General features: G+C 40.0%; 1 protein-coding gene across 4 annotated transcripts; it reads right to left on the bottom strand.

Moving 5' to 3' along the window:
- Positions 1-1180: 1180 nt before the first annotated feature.
- Positions 1181-18734, bottom strand: LOC135524455 (nuclear receptor coactivator 5-like). Of its 4 annotated transcripts, none has more exons than XM_064952003.1 (9): positions 18516-18734; positions 14145-14228; positions 12432-12508; positions 12221-12341; positions 8924-9123; positions 5581-5859; positions 5157-5318; positions 4745-5005; positions 1181-4361 (listed from the first exon to the last, which is right to left on the bottom strand). In XM_064952003.1, exons 1-9 carry the CDS (start codon positions 18566-18568, stop codon positions 4324-4326), a joined length of 1275 nt encoding a protein of 424 aa, XP_064808075.1. In that variant the 5' UTR covers positions 18569-18734; the 3' UTR covers positions 1181-4323. The 4 variants fall into 4 exon arrangements, with proteins under 4 accessions (XP_064808075.1, XP_064808074.1, XP_064808076.1 ...); XM_064952002.1 differs by having other exon boundaries at positions 14145-14231; XM_064952004.1 differs by lacking the exon at positions 18516-18734 and adding an exon at positions 14810-16249.
- Between the last annotated feature and the right edge of the window lie 676 nt (positions 18735-19410).

Here is a 19410-nt window from a genome sequence, read left to right on the forward strand (position 1 = left end):
TTGCCAACTCCGCTACGTCCCCCCTCCACAGACAATGTTACATCTCATTGGTTATGCCCTAGATAAGCTATTTTTATAGGAAATAATTATACATAACTGATTTAAATACTGCAAAGCCACACTCTTTTGTCTCGTTAGCGTGGTGTGTGTGGATGATGAGCACAAAGGTGAGAGCATAGAAAATATTTCGCCTCTAGTATCCTTTTAATAAATATGCATGGGAAAATAAACATTTGTTTACCAATATTTAATTTAATGTTTTTGGTCTATTAGGATTCATCCCTCTCCTCTGACTGTGTTAAACTCTAGCCAAATGTGCATAGAGGCATTTGTGTTATACCATTGTTCAGGTTTCCTAGCAGTTTGGAGGGTTTGCAGGAGTGGTTTCAGCTGCTCTACATGAGCAGGCCACTATGGACCAGAGCACAATAATGGTAATGATGATGAGGGGAGATTGGCGGAGGAGGGGGGTGGAGAGGGGTCCTGGTTGATGGGATAGTCATACATCCATGTACTGTACATCAATTATGTCACATCCATTTGTTAAGTAATAACTGTTTTCCTCATCTTTTCCCCCCACCTAGAATATTTAATTAAATCCTTGACTTCTGTGTTAATACACATTCAATGGGATTTCTGCTCCCCATACTGTGTTATGTGCGTTTTTGGCATATGTTTATCTTATGCAGGAGCCAGGCAGCCAGTGAAAAGGGGAAGAGGAGGGAGTGGCAAGGATGACAGCACTCCAGCGAAAATGATTTTCTGATGAGCTGCAACACTCCCACGACATCAGCTCTCTGTAGGGAGTCGTCTCCTAATTTCCTCCATCCATAATAAAAAGAGCTACATTAAACATTGCCATTAGTGCCAGCAATTTGTTTTATTCTCAACAGAAATAAATGTTATCTGTGGCGGACAAACTTAACCCAATTAAAGCCCATTGTGCAGAGGGGCCTGATGCAGAGGAACGAAGGAACAGCGGCACAGCCAATCCAACCAAAAACGTAAAGAAAAAGAGAGAAAGAGGAGCGTGTTTTTGCCAAATACACAGTGGAGAAAAAGAGAAATCTCTTGAAGAATGTCATAAGGTGAATTCACCAATTTGTAAGTCGCTCTGGATAAGAGCGTCTGCCAAATGACTTAAATGTAAATGTAAGAATGGATGGAAACACTAAATACATGGCCTTTTATCTCTCTTTACTGCATCAGAGTGGGTGACTAATATCATGCATACACTACATACCACATATACACAAATACATGCAGACTTATAGCATGTTTCCTCTCAATATTAAATACCATTAAATGAAATGTACCCTACAGAACTGTGCCCAATCAGAATCTAGAGGCTTTCAGTCACATTTAAATGAGAAGGGGGCTTTCAATCTAGACACAAAGCCACCTACCCCAAATCACTCAACCCCACCCATAGATACCCACACATTGGAGTGTTAATTGTTGTGATAACACCTTCCAATAACGGGTCTAATTATCAACATGTTTGGCTGTTAGAGTGCTTACCTGGCACTCATCTGTGGCGATGGGGGGGGTCAGAGCTGGAGGATCCTAATGAAGATCTCATTCTCAGCAGCACACACAGGCCCAGTTTTGGGTTAAGGTAAATTAGAAACGCGTCCCATTAAGAGCCAACTGCAGATCAGATCCTGTGAATTCTGACACAGTGGTGCCAGGAATAGCCATAGTGATACATTTTGATTGATATCCAATTGTGAAGCTAACGCAGAAGTAGAAAGTAAACGTATAAGGCTTTCTCAACGTGATTACTTACTGTACATAGGCTACATGTGCAAAGACATGGGTAAGAAGTTCTCGGTACGTGTGCAAAAAGATTGACAGATCAACCGTTTGAATACAATCTGTCTGTCTGATTATCCATGTTTCAGTCTAGCCATTCAACTGATTTATAGGATGTTGTTTTTCCCTTCTCCCACAAAGCTCCAATCAACATTTCTCAGCTGGTGAAATGAAGCATAAACAGTTCTCCATTACTTTGAGAGTCGATGGATTCTTCACAGCTGCAGCCGAGGGCCTGTGATCAGGAGTTGGGAGACAAAAACAACTGGAGAACATGCCTGACCACACACGTCCACCCACTCACAGAGACTGTATGCCACACTCACTCCTAAACAGAACACTACATCACAATCACCTAACACAACCACATACTAACACAACTTAACCATGATCGAATTAATTGGATTTGTTCCGACATTTCAAAACAGAAATAATTGTGTACCGTTTGACATTTTCCTGCATTGTTAGGAGTTAGTAACATAAGCATTTGGCTGCACTAAGTCCGCTATACTGTGTACACGACCAATCAACTTTGATTTGATGTTTGCATCCTGTAAGACACATACTGCCAAAGGACAAAACAAACAGGATAGATATTTGATTTTCACTTTGCAAGCATTGCAATGTACTGGAAATACATATACTGTCTGAATCTTAGCCGACAATGTCTTTCTTTCTCAGCATTGTTGTAGGATATCAGCCATTTCTCTGAAAATAGTAATTTGTTTCAAACTTTGAATAGAGCCACCACTACTGTTATTAGACATATATTGCGTATGCCCACATAGAAAACTCAATGGTGTACACTTTGACATGAAGCGCAATATGAAATGGATGAAAATTGAATTCAAGAGGAATTGATTTCATTTTCAAAAAGTCTGGCACCTTTCTGTCTCAGAACACTTTCAGTAACAAGATTATTTCCTTTAATCTTAATTATCAATTTAGTGAGGTGCTTCGGTCGCTTAAACTGACACAGAATAAGAAATTACTAAGGAAACAATCTCATGCAAAACAACATTACAGGCTTTTGGCAAAAACAATGAAAACATAACTGGGACTTCCGATTCAAATAAATTGATTGTAGCCTTTCAATGTCAGAAAAGACAAAACACATTTGATATTGGCAGGGTAGTCTAGTGGTTAGAGCGTTGGACTAGTAACTGGAAGGTTGTAAGCTCAAACCCCCGAGCTGACAAGGTACAAATCTGTTGTTCTGCCCCTGAACAGGCAGTTAACCCACTCTTCCTAGTCTGTCATTGAAAATAAGAATTTGTTCTTAACTGACTTGACTAGTTAAATAAAGTTAAAATAAAATAAATTGGCGATGCAGTGGTTTCAAAGATAATGATAGTTGAATGGATCTATAGCACCATCTAGTGATAAGTACTACAAATTCTCTGAAGTTACATCAGACCACTGCCAAGGTTGGCTTAGATACACAGTACTATATAAAACATGAAATACTGTGTGTATGTAAAAAAAAAAAAAAAAACATCTCCACAATAACTTCTTAATTTTCATGGGCACATTATACTGAGGGTTCCCAATAGGAAACAGCTGCCAGAAACTGTTTAGTCACACCTTATATACTGTCCTAAACACTGAGTGATGGTTGGTGCTGCATTTTTTATTTGATCATGGGAGATAACACAGAAAAAGGAATTAACATTAAGTTCTCTCAGATCGCCAACTTAAAAAGCTACAATGGAATGTTTTATTCTAATAAAACACCTGTAGAAAATATTTTAAAATAGAGCCTAAGAAACTGAGTTCTGTTCTTGTTAACTAGCTAATTTTACTCCAGTATAATTACCAATTTACTTTACTAAATATTGAAGTCGATAACCACATGCTCAGACCTGCTCCTGAACATATCACTTTCATATTTATCACGAGATTAAAAAGTCATTATATTTGTCACATGCGCCAAACACAACAGGTGCAGACTTTACCATGAATTTCTCACTATGTTCTTAAGTTGATCGCATACTGGCATCATATCCTCCTAGGAAAAATCCAAAGACAGACCATTGAGTGTGATGAGATGATCGCAAAAGATATGAGATTGATTTGACTTTAATCTATTGTTTATTATAATATCTGATAGCCAATTTTCAGATAAAAACTAATAACAAATAAATGAAAAAACAACAAAGAATTTGAGAATGCAAAAAAAAAAAAAAAAAAAAAGAGTCATTTGTTCTGACTTGGCTCCTGAACATCGTCGTGGGTCAACTCAAACACTCATAAAAATTGAGCTCTGAACTCCCAAATAGTCAAATAAAACCAACATTCCATTTCAGCTTGCTAAACTATGGATGCAGAGACAGAGACTATCTATACAGGGCTCTGAGATGAGGAGTGGTAGTGTGGGGTCCTGAGAGAGCAGCAGCAGGGCACTGAGCTGAAGGAGATCCCACTCCTCAGGCCAGTATGACAGTGTTTCCTGATCAGCACGAATGCTTTCTGCTGTCTGTCCATGGTGGTCTAGAGGGTGTTCTTCTCTCAGCGCCTGGGTGTGTTAGGGTGTGGAGGCAGACCACCTGATCAGACAGGAGACAGGAACATGATTGCATTAAATGTACAAGTTTTGTGGATATTGACATGTTATAGAAATGCTACTGTTGTATTGTACTGTAATGTGTTGCTGAACCCTGCCTAAGACGACAAGAGGGAAAACTCTATAACACACGTTGGCCGTGCAGTCAACAACGTGCTTGGTGTTGAAGAACAGTGACAATTCAACATGTAGAAGCATTGGGAAATTAAAAGAAAATAATGTCTGATGTTTTGTGGTCCGAGGCGATAGGACTGCCACCCGCTGCTTTTAAGTACACTGATGCTCTGTCCAAGGCTTTTAGTGAGCCTAACCTAAGATGACACGTGAAGGTCATGAAATAGTAGAAAAGTAAAGCATGTGACTAACCTGGACAGGGGAGCAGCCCAGGCTGGGGTCCCATGTGAAGGCTCTTCAGTGATGGTGGGGCTCCTCTGGGGCCGTGTGGGGGCATGGGGCCACTCTGTGGAAGACCACGGGGGGTAGGGGGCCCTCGGGGGGGAGGGGGCCCATGGTGGTGTGGGGGTCCTCGAGGTAGTGGACCGTGGGGGCCATGAGTGGGACGATGAGGTAGCCCCTGTCCCTGGTGCATGGACAGCAGTGGAGGGGGCTTGGTCTTGGGGTATGAGCCTAAGAAAACAGACCAGAGAGACTGTCAACACTTACATATACAAGCATAGCCATAACAAGTGACTCATGAGTGATTGATTTTAACATTCCCATCTGATATCGATCCCATCTGCCCTGCAGAACATTTCTATTTTCGAGAATGGTAACTCACCTGGAGTCATGAGGGGGGTGACAGGGTGCTCTCCCATCCCAGGGGGTGGCTCTCTGCCATGAGGGCCTGAGGGGGTGGGTAGCAGCGGTGGAGGTTTACCTAAACCAGGAGGCAACATCTTCTTCCTCTCAGGCCGGGGGCCATCACCAGTCTCAGACGTGGCTGGGAAAGAGAAAACATTAGAAGAACCCTTTATAGGAGTGTATAACATCCTAAAAATAGACAAATTATAACTCAGCATTGTCACTTTAGTATCTAAGAATCCTGTATTTCCATTAACAAATTGTAATGTATGGTGTAGTTAGAGACAACAAACAATCACACAAATTCTTAGAAGAAAAAAAAAGAGATTTCATTTGCTGTCCTAAATAAAAAGCTTGTACTGTGCATAAAGACTATGGACACTATGGTTGTGTGGCTGCACCTTGCAGATGGTCCTGGCGGTTGCGAAGATACTCCGCGATGGTACTCAGCTCCTCGGGGTACAGGTGAACTCCCTCGGCCAGGAAGAAGAGCAGCTGGCGGGTGTCAGAGGGCACAGCATGCCTCTCCACTTTCTCTCTCTCCAGGTAGTCATCCACCAGCTCGGCCGCCCGCGCCCCTGTTTCTGCAGGGTCCTTCTGCTGCGTCCGCTCCCCAAGCCCACGGCCATATTCCGCCATCACAAAGTCCATGGCATGGTCCTTGGGCATGTTGCGGTGGACTAGTAGAGGGGTTTGAAGGTTAAAAGTTAACACATTATATAAGTTAATCATACAGGAGGTCTTGCTCTGATATGTCCCACTTCTTTCAGGCAAGTTTATTTTGATATGGGGTTTTACTTTGGGGTTGAGTGAAAATGCAATGCCATTTGTGTTCAAAACAGTTCATATTGCATTAATATGTAATAATCAGTAATAAATTAACACATTTTAAACAATGTTTTTAATACATATACTTTGAATACTGGTATTATATATTTGATAAGGTGAATGTTACTTTGATGTACAGCAAATATGTATTTTTTGGTATGTTTTATGCATAAAAGTTGAAAAAGGTTAGTTATCCATTTGTGCATAAATACTAACTACACAGTATTATTTCACTATACAGATTTTGCATGACATGCAGTATCGCTTCAAGGATAACATTTTATGTAGATTAAGGAAAGGCATCTTTGAGGATCATTTGAGAGTTGAGGATTATGTACTTCAGTTCCAGAGAACATTTATATTATATAGGTCCACAACCACACGTGCTGAACAGGAAAAATGTCATATTAAATAACAGTACAATAACAATTTTACTTATTAAATAGTATTTGTTGATAATATTTAAAGAAATACAAGCATATGGCCTGTTCATGATTTAGCTGTTATGATTTAGATACTACCATTATTGATATAAATGCCTTAGGCTATATAATTTACATGATGTATCCACCTAGTAATAGCCCTACATGTCTAGGATAGGTCAAATTAAAGTAATACATAATTGAGACAAAAACATTTTTTGAACATCATTTGAAGCTGTAAAGTTGCTTGTTCACTGGTAAGTGGACGGTCTGGCCACCCTCAATGTACACAAACAGCTTCTTCCTGTTGCACGATTGGTTCTCGTTCTCAGAGGTACGAACAACAATACTGCTTCTTTTACAAAAAAATATATAAATTGTACTAATTTATTTCAGGTATTTTTAAGTCTTATTCCCCCGAAATCAAAATGATTTAAGTGATAATGCCTGAGAAGCCGTGGTTTGGAGGATATATTGGCATGGGTATTAAGCCTGATATAAAATGCTTCATAGTCCACCTTCAAGAAGCTATTCAATAGTAGTTTAGAAAGACATTAAATGTTTAAAAAAATATATAAATAATACAATGTAATTTTTTTTTGTCATCTGCTAGTTTGACATTTCCTGAGGATTTATATCAAGCAATTAATAATTTTTCTAGTGTGACTGATATGTGCATACAGTACCAGTCAAAAGTTGACACACCTACTCATTCAAGTGTTTATTTTTTACCATTTTCTACATTGTATAATAATAGTAAAGACATCAAAACTATGAAACACCACATATGGAATCATATAGTAACAAACAAAGTGTTAAACAAATCTAAATAGATTTTATATTTGAGGTTCTTCAAAGTAGCCATCCTTTGCCTTGATGAAAGCTTTGCACTCTTGGCATTCTCTCAATCAGCTTCACCTGGAATGCTTTTCCAACAGTCTTGAAGGAGTTCCCACATATGCTGAGCACTTGTTGGCTGCTTTTCCTTCACTCTGCGGTCCAACTAATCCCAAACCATTTCAATTGGGTTGAGGTTGGGTGATTGTGGAGGCCAGGTCATCTGATGCAGCATTCCATCGCTCTCCTTCTGGTCATATAGCCCTTACACAGCCTGGAGGTGTGATGTGTCAACATCCTATTGAAAAACAAATCACAGTCCCACTAAGCCCAAACCAGATGGGATGGTGTATCGCTGCAGAATGCTGTGGTAGCCATGCTGGTTGAGTGTGCCTTGAATGCTAAATAAATCACAGACCGTGTCACCAGCAGAGCACCGCCACATCATAACACCTCCTCCACGTTTCAAGGTGGGAACCACACATGCAGATATCATCCGTTTACCTACTCTGCATCGCAAAGACACGGCGGTTGGTACCAAATATCTCAAATTTGGACTCATCAGACCAAAAGGACAAATTTCCACTGGGCTAATGTCCACTGCTCGTGTTTCTTGGCCCAAGCAAGTCTCTTCTCCTTATTGGTGTCCTTTAGTAGTGGTTTCTTTGCAGCAATTCGACCATGAAGGCCTGATTCACAAAATCTCCTCTGAACAGTTGATGCTGAGATGTGTCTGTTACTTGAACTCTGTGAAGCATTTATTTGGGCTGCAATTTCTGAGGCTGGTAACTAATGAACTTATCCTCTGCAACAGAGGTAACTCTGGGTCTTCCATTCCTGTGGTGGTCTTCATGAGAGTTTCATCATAGCGCTTGATGGTTTTTGCGACTGCACGTGAATAAACTTTTAAAGTTCTTGAAATATTCTGGATTGACTGACCTTCATATCTTCAAGTAATGACAGACTGTCATTTCTCTTTGCTTATTGGAGCTGTTCTTGCCATAATATGGATGTGGTGTTTTACCAAATAGGACTATTCTCTGTGTACCACCCCTACCTTGTCACAACACAACTGATTGGCTCAAACGTATTAAGGAATAAAGAAATTCCATAAATTAACAAGGCACACCTGTTCATTGAAATTCATTCCCGGTGACTACCTTATGAAGCTGGTTGAAAGAATTCCAAGTGTGTGCACGCTGTCATCAAGGCAAAGGGTGGCTACTTTGAAGAATCTCAAATATATTTTGATTTGTTTCCCAATTTTTGGTTACTACATGATTCCATATGTTTTTCATAGTGGTCTTCACTATTATTATACAATGTAGAAAATAGTCAAAATTAACAAAAACCCTTGAATGAGTAGGTGTGTCCAAACTTTTGACTGGTACTGTATATTTGTCAGTATTATTTCAAACCTAAATTAATATTAGGTTTAATGTGAGAGCCTCTGATGAGGGGGTCAAATGTGAACTGCTGAGGACTCAACTACAGAACTAAACTAAAATCACCATAGGCCTAATATTATATATCACCCTTAAATTATCTAAATTAAAATAGGTTTTATCAGGAGTGTGAGACTTGGTATTGTTGCTCTTTTAGAGATACATTTTTAATTGTTTAGTTAGAAGGGGCCAGGTGACTGTGGGGGACTTACTTTTGAGGGATTCTGAAAATATGATTACTGTGCACGAGGACAGAGCTACGTTAGTCTGTTCGACGAGAATACATAAGGGGGAACCGTCGGAGCGGACATCTTGTAGGGCCCGGGTCAGGCCCGACTCCGCCTGCAGGTAAATCATTTCCACCGAGAGGCCACGGTCCTGCAAACAGTGGCCTATAGATTTGGGGTAATCCCTTTGAAAGAAGAGAAGAAAGCTGGTTATTGACTTCTGCACACAAACGAGGGGTGCGCAGGCATGTCGTGTGAGAGGAGAGCAGCACCGCTGTGCTGTGGCAGCATGTCCAGGCCTGGCTTCAATCAACCACAAAGACACCTCAACTGAATCACAACTCCTATCAAGGTGTAGTTAAGTGACCAGTGAAGAGCAGGATAACCTGGTATATCCATTAGGCTTGGGCGGTAATACCGGATACTGGGGGTATTTGGAAAAAAACATGCGATATCAATACATTTGAATATTTGTAGGTACTTTTTTTGTTTGTTAATACCTGCAGTCAACTTGTACAATACTTTAGGAGATAAAGCAGAATGCGTTCATAATTTCACCTGTCACATTATGAAGCTTACCATACTTCCCCAGAAAAGTTGATCCAGTCATGTGTTTGTTTGTAAATAGCACAATGGGAGCTTGTGAGTCCATAGCTGTCTATAAAATCGGTGAGTCTCTGTTGTGCAGCACACGAGGTGAAGTTACACTTCTATGTAATTCACTAGTAAATGTTTAACATCAGATATCTTATAAAAAGCTTTCTGTCAGTAGTCAGAGCTCTGGATGAGTTCTGTACAGTTGCCGTTTTTCCCCTGTGCTTCCTAATAGCTTTTCTCCTGCGTTCTTCTCCCCTGTGCTCCGTGTACACATGCTGCTCTCCCTTCAGAAAAGCATGTATCACAACTTCGTTCATTTGAACAATGTATCTTGTTCACTTTTGCTTGTAAATGTCAACACTCTCCGAAAGTGACATTCTGTAGCTATGAGCTATGCTTGTATAACTGTGCTGTATTTGCAATTAGTTTGTTCATTTTTCGCTCGTTAGCATTTAATAAAAGCGTCTTATGTGATTTCGCTATTAGTTTGTGCAACTTTTTAGCAGTCTGGTAACAGAGGCCCAATGGGCTTCTCTTGTGATTTTAGCACCCCCTTGTGTGCTATGCCGGTAATACCGTAAATCACGGGATGAGGGAAGGGAAGGTATGGCAATATGAAAATCTAGATACCGCCCAAGCCTAATATCCATAGGCCCAATATTATAAAAATGTATGTGATAAGGTGATTAAATCCAGCCTGCTGTGAGTTTTCTGTTGATGTGCATTTTGTATTTAAATATGCTTATAAACAAATAAATCTACAGTATTGAAAGAGCATGAACAGTATTGACCAGTGACAATCTTCATTGAACCTACAGTCACTACTGTGTGTGTAACATACAATATGTTGAGGAAGGTGGGACAGTGATGTCTCAAAGCCCACAACAGGTACACATCATAACACTTGTGATGAATGTTTAAAACGCTGCTTCAGTAAAAACACTACTGTCAATTAACACGGCACTTATTCAATTTCTCCACAAAACAGCATCTTTTGGCACCAGTTTTTAGTTTGTAGGTCTTTTCTTCTCAGAGAAAGTATCAGCAATACGTTTAGGCAGGGGGAGCATTTCAAAAGACGGAAGTCGAATGTGTCGTGTCCACAAGGATCAAGATGAGCGTGAGTTAACAGTATAAAGATGTAAGTTGCATAGGTCATCCGGGTTTACATTATATAACACTGAGAAAACATAACTTTATAGCACACTATGAAGAAAAGGGAAAAAGATCAGCCGATAGTGTTATTGTTACTACACTGGGCATTTTTTGGTAGGCTATATTCAAATGTAACATTGTTACATTTTATGTGATTGTTGCAATAACACGTTTGAGCAGGGAATTGAATAGGTTTGCTAGGGGTAGACATGGCAAATGTTTTATGGGGAGCATACAATCATTTTAAAATGGCAGCAATTCCATCCTGTTACTACTATTTACAGGTGTAAGTAGCTACCAAAGCAGTGCTAAAGCAGGCTACTTACAGTATGAAATTAAAACAAGTTAGCCTTTCATTGTAACAGAACTTATTTTTTAAAAGGCAGAGCGAACCCATGAGGTCAATGGACCTTCAGTCTCTTCGATTGCTGCAAGAACTGGACAACTTCTACATTTTCTTCAGAGATGGATATAAAAGCTTCATTCCGTTTCATGAGTTTGGATGGCTAACTCATCTATCCCATTTCATGAAATATATGAACGGGTGAAAAGTAGAATTAAATACACATGTATTACATGACATGTATTACGTGACACATTCCAGAAAAGTGTGTACAATATTCACTGCCAGACCGATGATGATCAGATTAAGAATTGAGAGTGCACTTTGAACAACGCATTGCATGACTGTTTACAACAAAAAGTGATGTTCTCCAAGAGGTTTTTTGTTTTCATAACACATTGTGTTATGTTTCTGTTGATTGTTCTGTAGTGTCTGTGGTGAATGTCTGGATTCATGTTTTTGATGGTTATGTCAAGAATCAACCAAATATGTATCTTCAACAAATCAAGTTGGCATATTATGGTATATCGAACAATCCCTAATAGAGTTATTCAAGTTCAATTAACTGGGCGCAATTTGAATCAAAATCTGGCTTCACAGGAGATGTTGATATGGTGAATCTCCTTTAAGCCGACGATGGTGCAATTTTTTTTTTTTTAAGCAGAGAGTTTGAATTCCTGCATGTGAAGAAACTAATTTATAAGTGATTGCAAGGAAAACAAAAACTGGGGGGCAGGGGGGCAGTTTTCTACAAGTAGATTTAAACAAAATGTTCAGCCAACCCGGAGAGACAGACATGAGTAGTATGGAAGTTTATGCAAGTGTGTAAGAAACAAACAAAAAAAGAACAGTAGTAGCATTTGGCCCGTTTAGATAAGCTAAAACAATAGTTTTACATTTACCTCAGTCAATCTTACAATTGACTTCAGTTTAGTTTTTCCAGGTTGTTGCCATTCATACATAGTTCTTCTTGGCAATTACAGTTAAATTCCCACACAAGTCATCCCCAACAGGTGTATGGGTATTGTAATTCCTTTTCAGACACAACCACCACAGTTGCTGAATTCTCCATCCTCACTCCTGGAGAAACACACATGCACCTCCCCTTACAAGGGCATAGAAAATATTGCAGAAAGGAAAATCCAAAAGGCATAAATACCCTATTTTCTTAAAGGTGAGCTACTCACGTGCTCTGGTTGCTCACAGACAGAACCACACAGTCGGCAGGTGTCTTCTCCTGGAGTTGCTTATAGAACCGCTGGTAGAGGGCGCTACGTTTGTCAGCTGCATTGTAAACTTTGGGAGAAGCTGAGAAGGGAGAGAAGACATTTTCTAAACAGATTGTTGGCAAATAAATGTATTTAGTTGACAGACCACATAAGAGAAATGTGATCTTACCATTTTGCTGATGTTGATATCCTTCATAGTCCATGTTGTTACCGGAGTAGTCATGCTGTTGGTCCAACTCCTCGTAACTGAAAGTAACACAGACATTCATGCATGAAGTGGCTTTCACAATGGCAAAGACATATGCACCACATTAGTACAGGCCTACTGTATGACTTCAGAGATTAACATGTCATGCTGTGCTCTTCCAGTAAAAATAGCTCCCCTGTAAAACAAAAACCTCACTAGGCTTTGTAGCATTTGTTCACCCCTTTCTCCACCCTACACACTGGTGTGCCTACTTTATTCTTCAGATGGAGCCGACATCATAACAAGTATTTGGCATTAGCAGATTATGGTACATATTCACAAACCATTTGATTGCATGTTTTGACACGCCACCTCACCACACAGCATCATGACCCTCAAACTAGCCTTTTTAGAATACTAGAGTGAAATACTTACACACTAGCATGCAGGCTCAGCATTCCCGAACTGTCCCATTAAAATTCAGAATGTTGAAACAAACTTCATTTCAACTTACTTTATCGGTTGTCTGCCGATTTTGTCCCCATGTCGGAGGTAAATTGGATACAAAATATCCACAGGGAACTGTTATCAACCAGTCCTTCAGTACGCTGGTCTGTATAGTTTGTATTTCCGTTTTTTATTTTCAATAATGATGCAATTCGCAGGTGACAAACACTTGCACAATATGGCCAAGATTGCTAGAAAAGTGCTTTGGTCAACGACATTCAGATATTGTTTACATATTGTGCATCACATGCAATGCGTCAACAGATTGAAAATACAAGTGACAGAAACTACCGGCAATGTAGGGTAAACAACACTTTCCTGTGGATACCCTAACTCCACCTACCGCCAGACGGACCAGCAGCATGCACAACCGGTAATGGAAGTGGAAATATCATTTATTCAACATTCTGCTTGTAGAGACTATCGTGTCTTTAAATTTTTTTTTTTTTTTTTACAGAGACTTGTTTCAGACTGATATCCACGGAACAAGCCAACTACACTCCACAATTTATGATGGAGTTGAGCGGCAACTAGTGTGGGTGGACTGGAGCTCCGACATCATAAAAAGAAAATAGCCTGCATTTACACGTCCTGTAGAGTTGAGTTTAGTCCACTACCCTCAAAACCTGCCATGAACATTTATCAACAGTCAATCAAGGAATGTTGGCAGACTAGCTAGCTAACTTAGGGTGTGTTCGGAAATTCACTCTGGCTATCTAATCTGATTTCAGAGCAGTCTCGTCTGAGTCTGTCAGAGCACAGATTAACTAATCAATTTACTAACGCACAACACCCGTCGAATATAACCGGTATCAGTAAAAGTCAGAAACAAAAAGTAAATAAATTGTTGTTAGCAGCACAGTTAGTCACCAACGCTCTTGTTAACCAGTTAGGCTAGGGCGACTAAAATGGTCAGGGTGAGGTGTTCTCTCATTTGTGTCTGAATATAACAACTTCAGCCAGTTAGCTTAGGTGCTTGACTGCCGTTGTGAGGTCCGAAAACTCGGATCAACCCTACTCCCCCGTCAGAGCGTCGAGTGTGCACTGGGAACACTCCGAGAGTGAAACACTCAATTTACAAACAGAGAATCTGACAACATTCTGAATTTACAAAATGCCCAGAGTGTACTCTAGCACTCCAGAGTAAAATTTACAAAGCCACCCTTTGTTAGCTGCAATGTTAACTACCTCTCAGAATCCTTGTGGTCGTCGGTCCGGTCTTCTCTCACGGGGTATGGTGCTGGTCTTCGAAAAGGCCGAAGAGGTTTAACACTGCTGAAGGAGATTTACAGTTAGCCAGCTATTAGCATCACAGCCATAAGTACGTGAGCGGAGCAAGTAACGGAGATTGACCCATCTGACTGGAGCGCAGAGCGAGTTTTCCCCCCCAAAGGCTGGAGCGTCGGACTTCTCGCCTCTCCAGTACCGTTCACTTCACAAGCTCAGGGCATGCCTGGCCCAGAATGCATTTGTAGGCCACTTGTGTGCCGTTACAGCCCCTTGCTTTAGCTACTGTCATGGAGTTTGCTAAATAAATTCATAAAGAAACAGGTGCAACACAGGTGCAAAATCAAGGTGACTTAGAAAGATGAGGAGGACCAAGAGTGGGAGTGCGGTGATGTAGTGCCACCAACTAAAGAATCATTGTGGAATCTGAAAAGACATATCCCGAAAGCATGATGTGAACTATGTGCACATGCTAACATGAAAAAAAGGGGGTAGCTGGCTGTGTCATTGTAGCAAAGTATTTATAAATAAAAAATGTAATCTCTTTAAAGTTTAGCTTATTTTCATTCTATTATCTATACAATAGGCAATCATTGATTTTAGACCCAATAGACCTGACATATTACCTCTTTCAATGAGCTTTGCAGTTTGATAGGGTCATTTTGCAAAAATAAATAAATAAACTTTAGGCCTAGCTATATATTTTTTTAAATTAAAAATAAATAAATAAAAACTCTCCATCCCTGCCCAGCAAGAGTGGCCCGAGGAGTGTTTAGCATCCCCAGTGGCTCTACAAGCGCAAAGAGAGTATTCTGTGCTGCTGGCATGCTCACCAGGCACCATTGCATGAGCCTGAAGACATAGACGCTGGCCAAACTCGTGTTTCTAAAAGTGAATTCAAAGGCACCGTAGACAGCCTAGTTAGGCATTTTTCATTCGAATTCTCTTTAATTCTACTCATACAACGGTGGGTCTAATCCTGAATGCCGATTGGTTAAAACCCCCTTCCAGCCGATGTCAATTCCACAAGTAACCACCAGCTAAATCTGACATTAAAATTCCTATTTACTCTGGTCCATTTGACTGCGCAATCCACTCTCATCAGCCCAGCCTGGCAATTTATAAACTTGATCTCCACTATAAAAAACATCAAGACATTGTCACATTTCTTTAGACTAACATTTAGTTTTCAACAGCAGAGATTTGTATAAATCTTGCTGTGTCTCTGTCCCATGTGTACCGAGTAGGGATGCACGATATATCGGTGAACATATCGGATGTCTATAACACCCTGATGTCAAAGCTGACGTGCATACCTGTATAACGTTGGGACATGACGTATTGACAGCATGGAAAATGTTGCGCTATACGTGCAACACAGCATTCCTAAACTAGCCCATAATGTCTGCTGTGTGGATATAGCAGTCATTTGAAAGAGTAACACAATTTCAGCGAGACAACACAAAGACGAAATCCATTAAAGCCAAGATAATGGAATTCATTTCCCTTGACAATCAATCGCACTGTCGTTGGCTTTCGCCGACTGGTCGAGCACTGGTACACACTACCAAGTGGGCTACTTTACAGATGTTGCCCTAACGGAGTTACACAGTCATGGCGTCACTGCCATTAGCTTCACGACATACATACTATGGAATATTGTCTGGGTCTTTGCGTGTGAAAAAAAGATACAGTAGCACTGTCAAAGCTGTACAAAAAAGTCTGCAAAGATGTAAACACCGGCCACGAACGACGTGTTTACAATACTGCATCAATAATAAAGCATCATTTGATCAACCACAACTTCTGGGGTAGTTAGCTTTAGCTTGGTACCTAGCTAGCATATACAACCTGCCAGAAAACAATGACCAGTAGAACCTGCAGTCATTTTCATTATTCTTAGCAACAATTTAGGAATCCTTGTGAGTAAGTATTAGCTAGGTTGCCACTTGTTGTTCGCCTATTGAAATTGAACTTCAGTTCATGAAAATAAATAGCTAGTCAGCAACTTAACCCTGTTGCCCAAAGCTGACATTATAAGCAGCCAGCTAGCTTCATCTGGCTAGTGAGGCTCGATGTACCAGCCTATGTGTTGTGAAAATAGCCACAATAAGGATTAGGCACAATAGTGGAATTTGCAGTTTGCCTTCAAAATAAAAGTACCTCTTTGAAAGTGATGCAGAAGGTTACAATTGGTGGAATCATACCATATTTAGACTAGATAATGTTAAAGAAGGTTGGAATGTGAGGCAATGAAATAGGGTATTAGTCTACTAGGTGACACCCACAGAACACAACTGTGAAGAGTTTACAGAAATATTAGCGTTGTAGTTCTTATCGTGGGACATCACCCCCCAGTCAACCTATTGTGTCTATTGACATTCATTTTGCACTGTACAGTTTTACCTAAGAATTGAGGATCAATGAAATGGGGTATCAGTCTACTCAACATCCAATACATTTTTCCCAATGTCCTCAGAGTTATCAGACTCCAAAACATCCACGCAGTATTGGTTTTCCAATACTGTTCAATAGTGTATAGTGTTCAATACACATAGGTTGATAATAAATGTGGCTCAATTCACAGATGTTTCAGCGTCCTGCAATAAGAGCTACGACATTAATGTTCTCTGGGTGTCACGGAGTAGACTGATACCTATGGATTGTGGCTCAATGACATGGGGTAAAACTGCACAGTGAAATAAGTATGCCCCAATGCAATTCTAAAGTATAATTCATCCAGGGTGATTTCAACAGTTTTTGTCAAATTAACAAATTATTGTCTTTTGTTGATTTTATAAAATTCCAAACTTGTTTAGCATGACTTATTCAATTATGGCATAATTCTACTATTTGTAATAATTTGCATCACTGTCAATGACATACGTATATTTTGGAAGCTAACTGCAAAGTCCACTATTGTGGCTAATACTTATTGTGGCTAGCTTCTAAGAAGTGTCTTATAATTTAGGGTTATTTAAGATGATGACACCTAGCTATATTGTTAGCTAAATACTACTTTTTGGGGAAGGACATTGTTTGCATCCATGAGCTAAATAGCTTATATAAAAATAAAAGTTTTAATGGCCAGCACTGTAGGTGCGCGAGACAACTTTACCAGCATCATAACATTCATATCGACGAATCGTTATGACATATGAAACACCAGTGTGTAATAACTACGTTAAAAAAAAGTCTATGTGTAATAACTACGTAAAAAAATGATGAATGCGTTAAATTATTATGTGACGTGCAGTCATATTCAGGTCCTGATTGGTCAACAAGCTTATTTGAGAAGTCAGATGGTGTTACTTGACATGTATCTTTTTTGATACACAAAGACCCAAACGATGGAACGAACCAGTTGGCTTGATTGTAACCCAAGATTCGTGTCGGGACTATATCGTAGAAGGATTAAATAACGTTTAATATAAATATGTCAATCATTATTTGAATATGTTAGTAACCCGTTGTATAAATGTGATAACGCCCTCGAAACCGGTGTTTGGAGGAAATATTGGCAGTTTGCCGGACGGCCCTCGAACCAACATATCCTCCAAACACCGGATTATCTAGCATTATATAGTATAAGTAAATCAACACATATAAACGCAATTTAGAATATAATACAACAAAATGTTTAAATGATGAGAGATTAATGTTCCTGCCAGTCTAGTGTGTCGGACTCGCAAATGAAAAAAAAAAAAAGTTAAATAGGCTAATATAGCCTAAATTCATTTTCGTTCCATCTTAGGCTACCTGTCTGGCTCGCGACGTATTTAGAATGTTTATATACTGTTTCACAAAACATGTACAGTAGCTAGCCTATTTGAAATGATCAACGCTTCTAAGTCACCTTTTCATGTTTATTAAAATACATTTTCATTTAAATCATATGGGTTGGTTTCAATACTTCAAAACCAAATGGTAGGTCCATGTACCCACACAAATAGATGGGGGTTGGTTAAATTGTGATTTAAAATTTAAGAGCGAATTTGGCGCGGCAATATTTTTCCCCCCTGTGCAAGAGCAGTTTTTAGCAGTGTCACTGGAGAGTACGTGGAGTTCCGTAGGAAAACGATTTCCGACCGCTCAACTCTGCTCACATACTCTGAACATCTAACGTTAGCCATTCCTTTGTGGATAGCTGCGTTAGCTAGCTAAGCTAACAACGGTACACACACACCCACAATACAATAGTCATCCGGTTAATTGGCTAGCTAGTTAGGCTCCAGATATGACTTCTGCCATAGGTAGTTTCATATCTACCTAGTTAGCTATCTAATCAGGCAAGAATGAGGCTGATTGAAGCTACGCGAGCTAGCCACTCACCCTCCATTTGGGTTGGGTTGAGGCCGTCTGCCGCCTGGTGCCCACGACGACATTGCACTTTCGTCAAGTGGGAATACCTCTAAATAAACCGTGGAAAATAATAAGTATTTGGCCAAACAGACGAATGATGGCTTGCTAGCTCACAGTGCGCCCTAACGTAGGTTAAATAACCAGGCCGTATTTGAAAGGATCAAAACCGCAAAATATCATGTGGGACATTCGGACTGATCTACAAATAATAATGAATCGTTATTTATGTCGCAAAGTGATTTATAAATCAGTCAATGGGCAGTCGTGTTGATGCTCTCGAACACAGCCACAGGCTTCTTTCTTTAAATTTGAATTGGCAGATCGCAACCAACTGAAAGCTGCATACATCGCCACCTACTGCACTGGAGTGTGAGACCGGTCACGGCCTCTTAATTAAGTCATCAAGCCCTGTGTTTCCCGTCTACTGATCTGGAGTGTGAATTCTTTACACTTTGTGACACACAAAGGGAAGAAAAAATGACTGGAAAAGGGCTCTTGTGCTCTCAAGTGGTCTAAGGCACTGCATCTCAGTGCAAGAGGTGTCACTACAGTCCCTGGTTCGAATCCAGGCTGTATCACATCTGGCTGTGATTGGGAGTCTCATAGGGCAGCGCACAATTGGCCCAGCGTCGTCTGGGTTTGGCCGGGGTAGACTGTCATTGTAAATAAGAATTTGTTCTTAACTGACTTGCCTAAATAAATAAAGGTTAAATAAAAAACACACACACACATACACATATATATATATATATATATATATATATATATATATATATATATATATATATATATATTAAAAAAGGGAAGAAACATCGCCCTACCAACTAACATACACCCATTACCTCACCACTATTCCACTACTTGG

This window comes from Oncorhynchus masou, chromosome 31 (genome assembly GCF_036934945.1).
Source record: "Oncorhynchus masou masou isolate Uvic2021 chromosome 31, UVic_Omas_1.1, whole genome shotgun sequence".
NCBI lineage: Eukaryota > Metazoa > Chordata > Actinopteri > Salmoniformes > Salmonidae > Oncorhynchus > Oncorhynchus masou.

Coding starts and splice junctions, on each gene's coding strand:
- LOC135524455 (XM_064952002.1), bottom strand. CDS start 18,568: ATGTCGTCGTGGGCACCAGGCGGCAGACGGCCTCAACCCAACCCAAAT. Junction 5,860..8,923: donor ATTTTCAGAATCCCTCAAAA/GTAAGTCCCCCA, acceptor CCCCTCTACTAG/TCCACCGCAACATGCCCAAG. Junction 5,006..5,156: donor CACCCCCCTCATGACTCCAG/GTGAGTTACCAT, acceptor CTGTTTTCTTAG/GCTCATACCCCAAGACCAAG.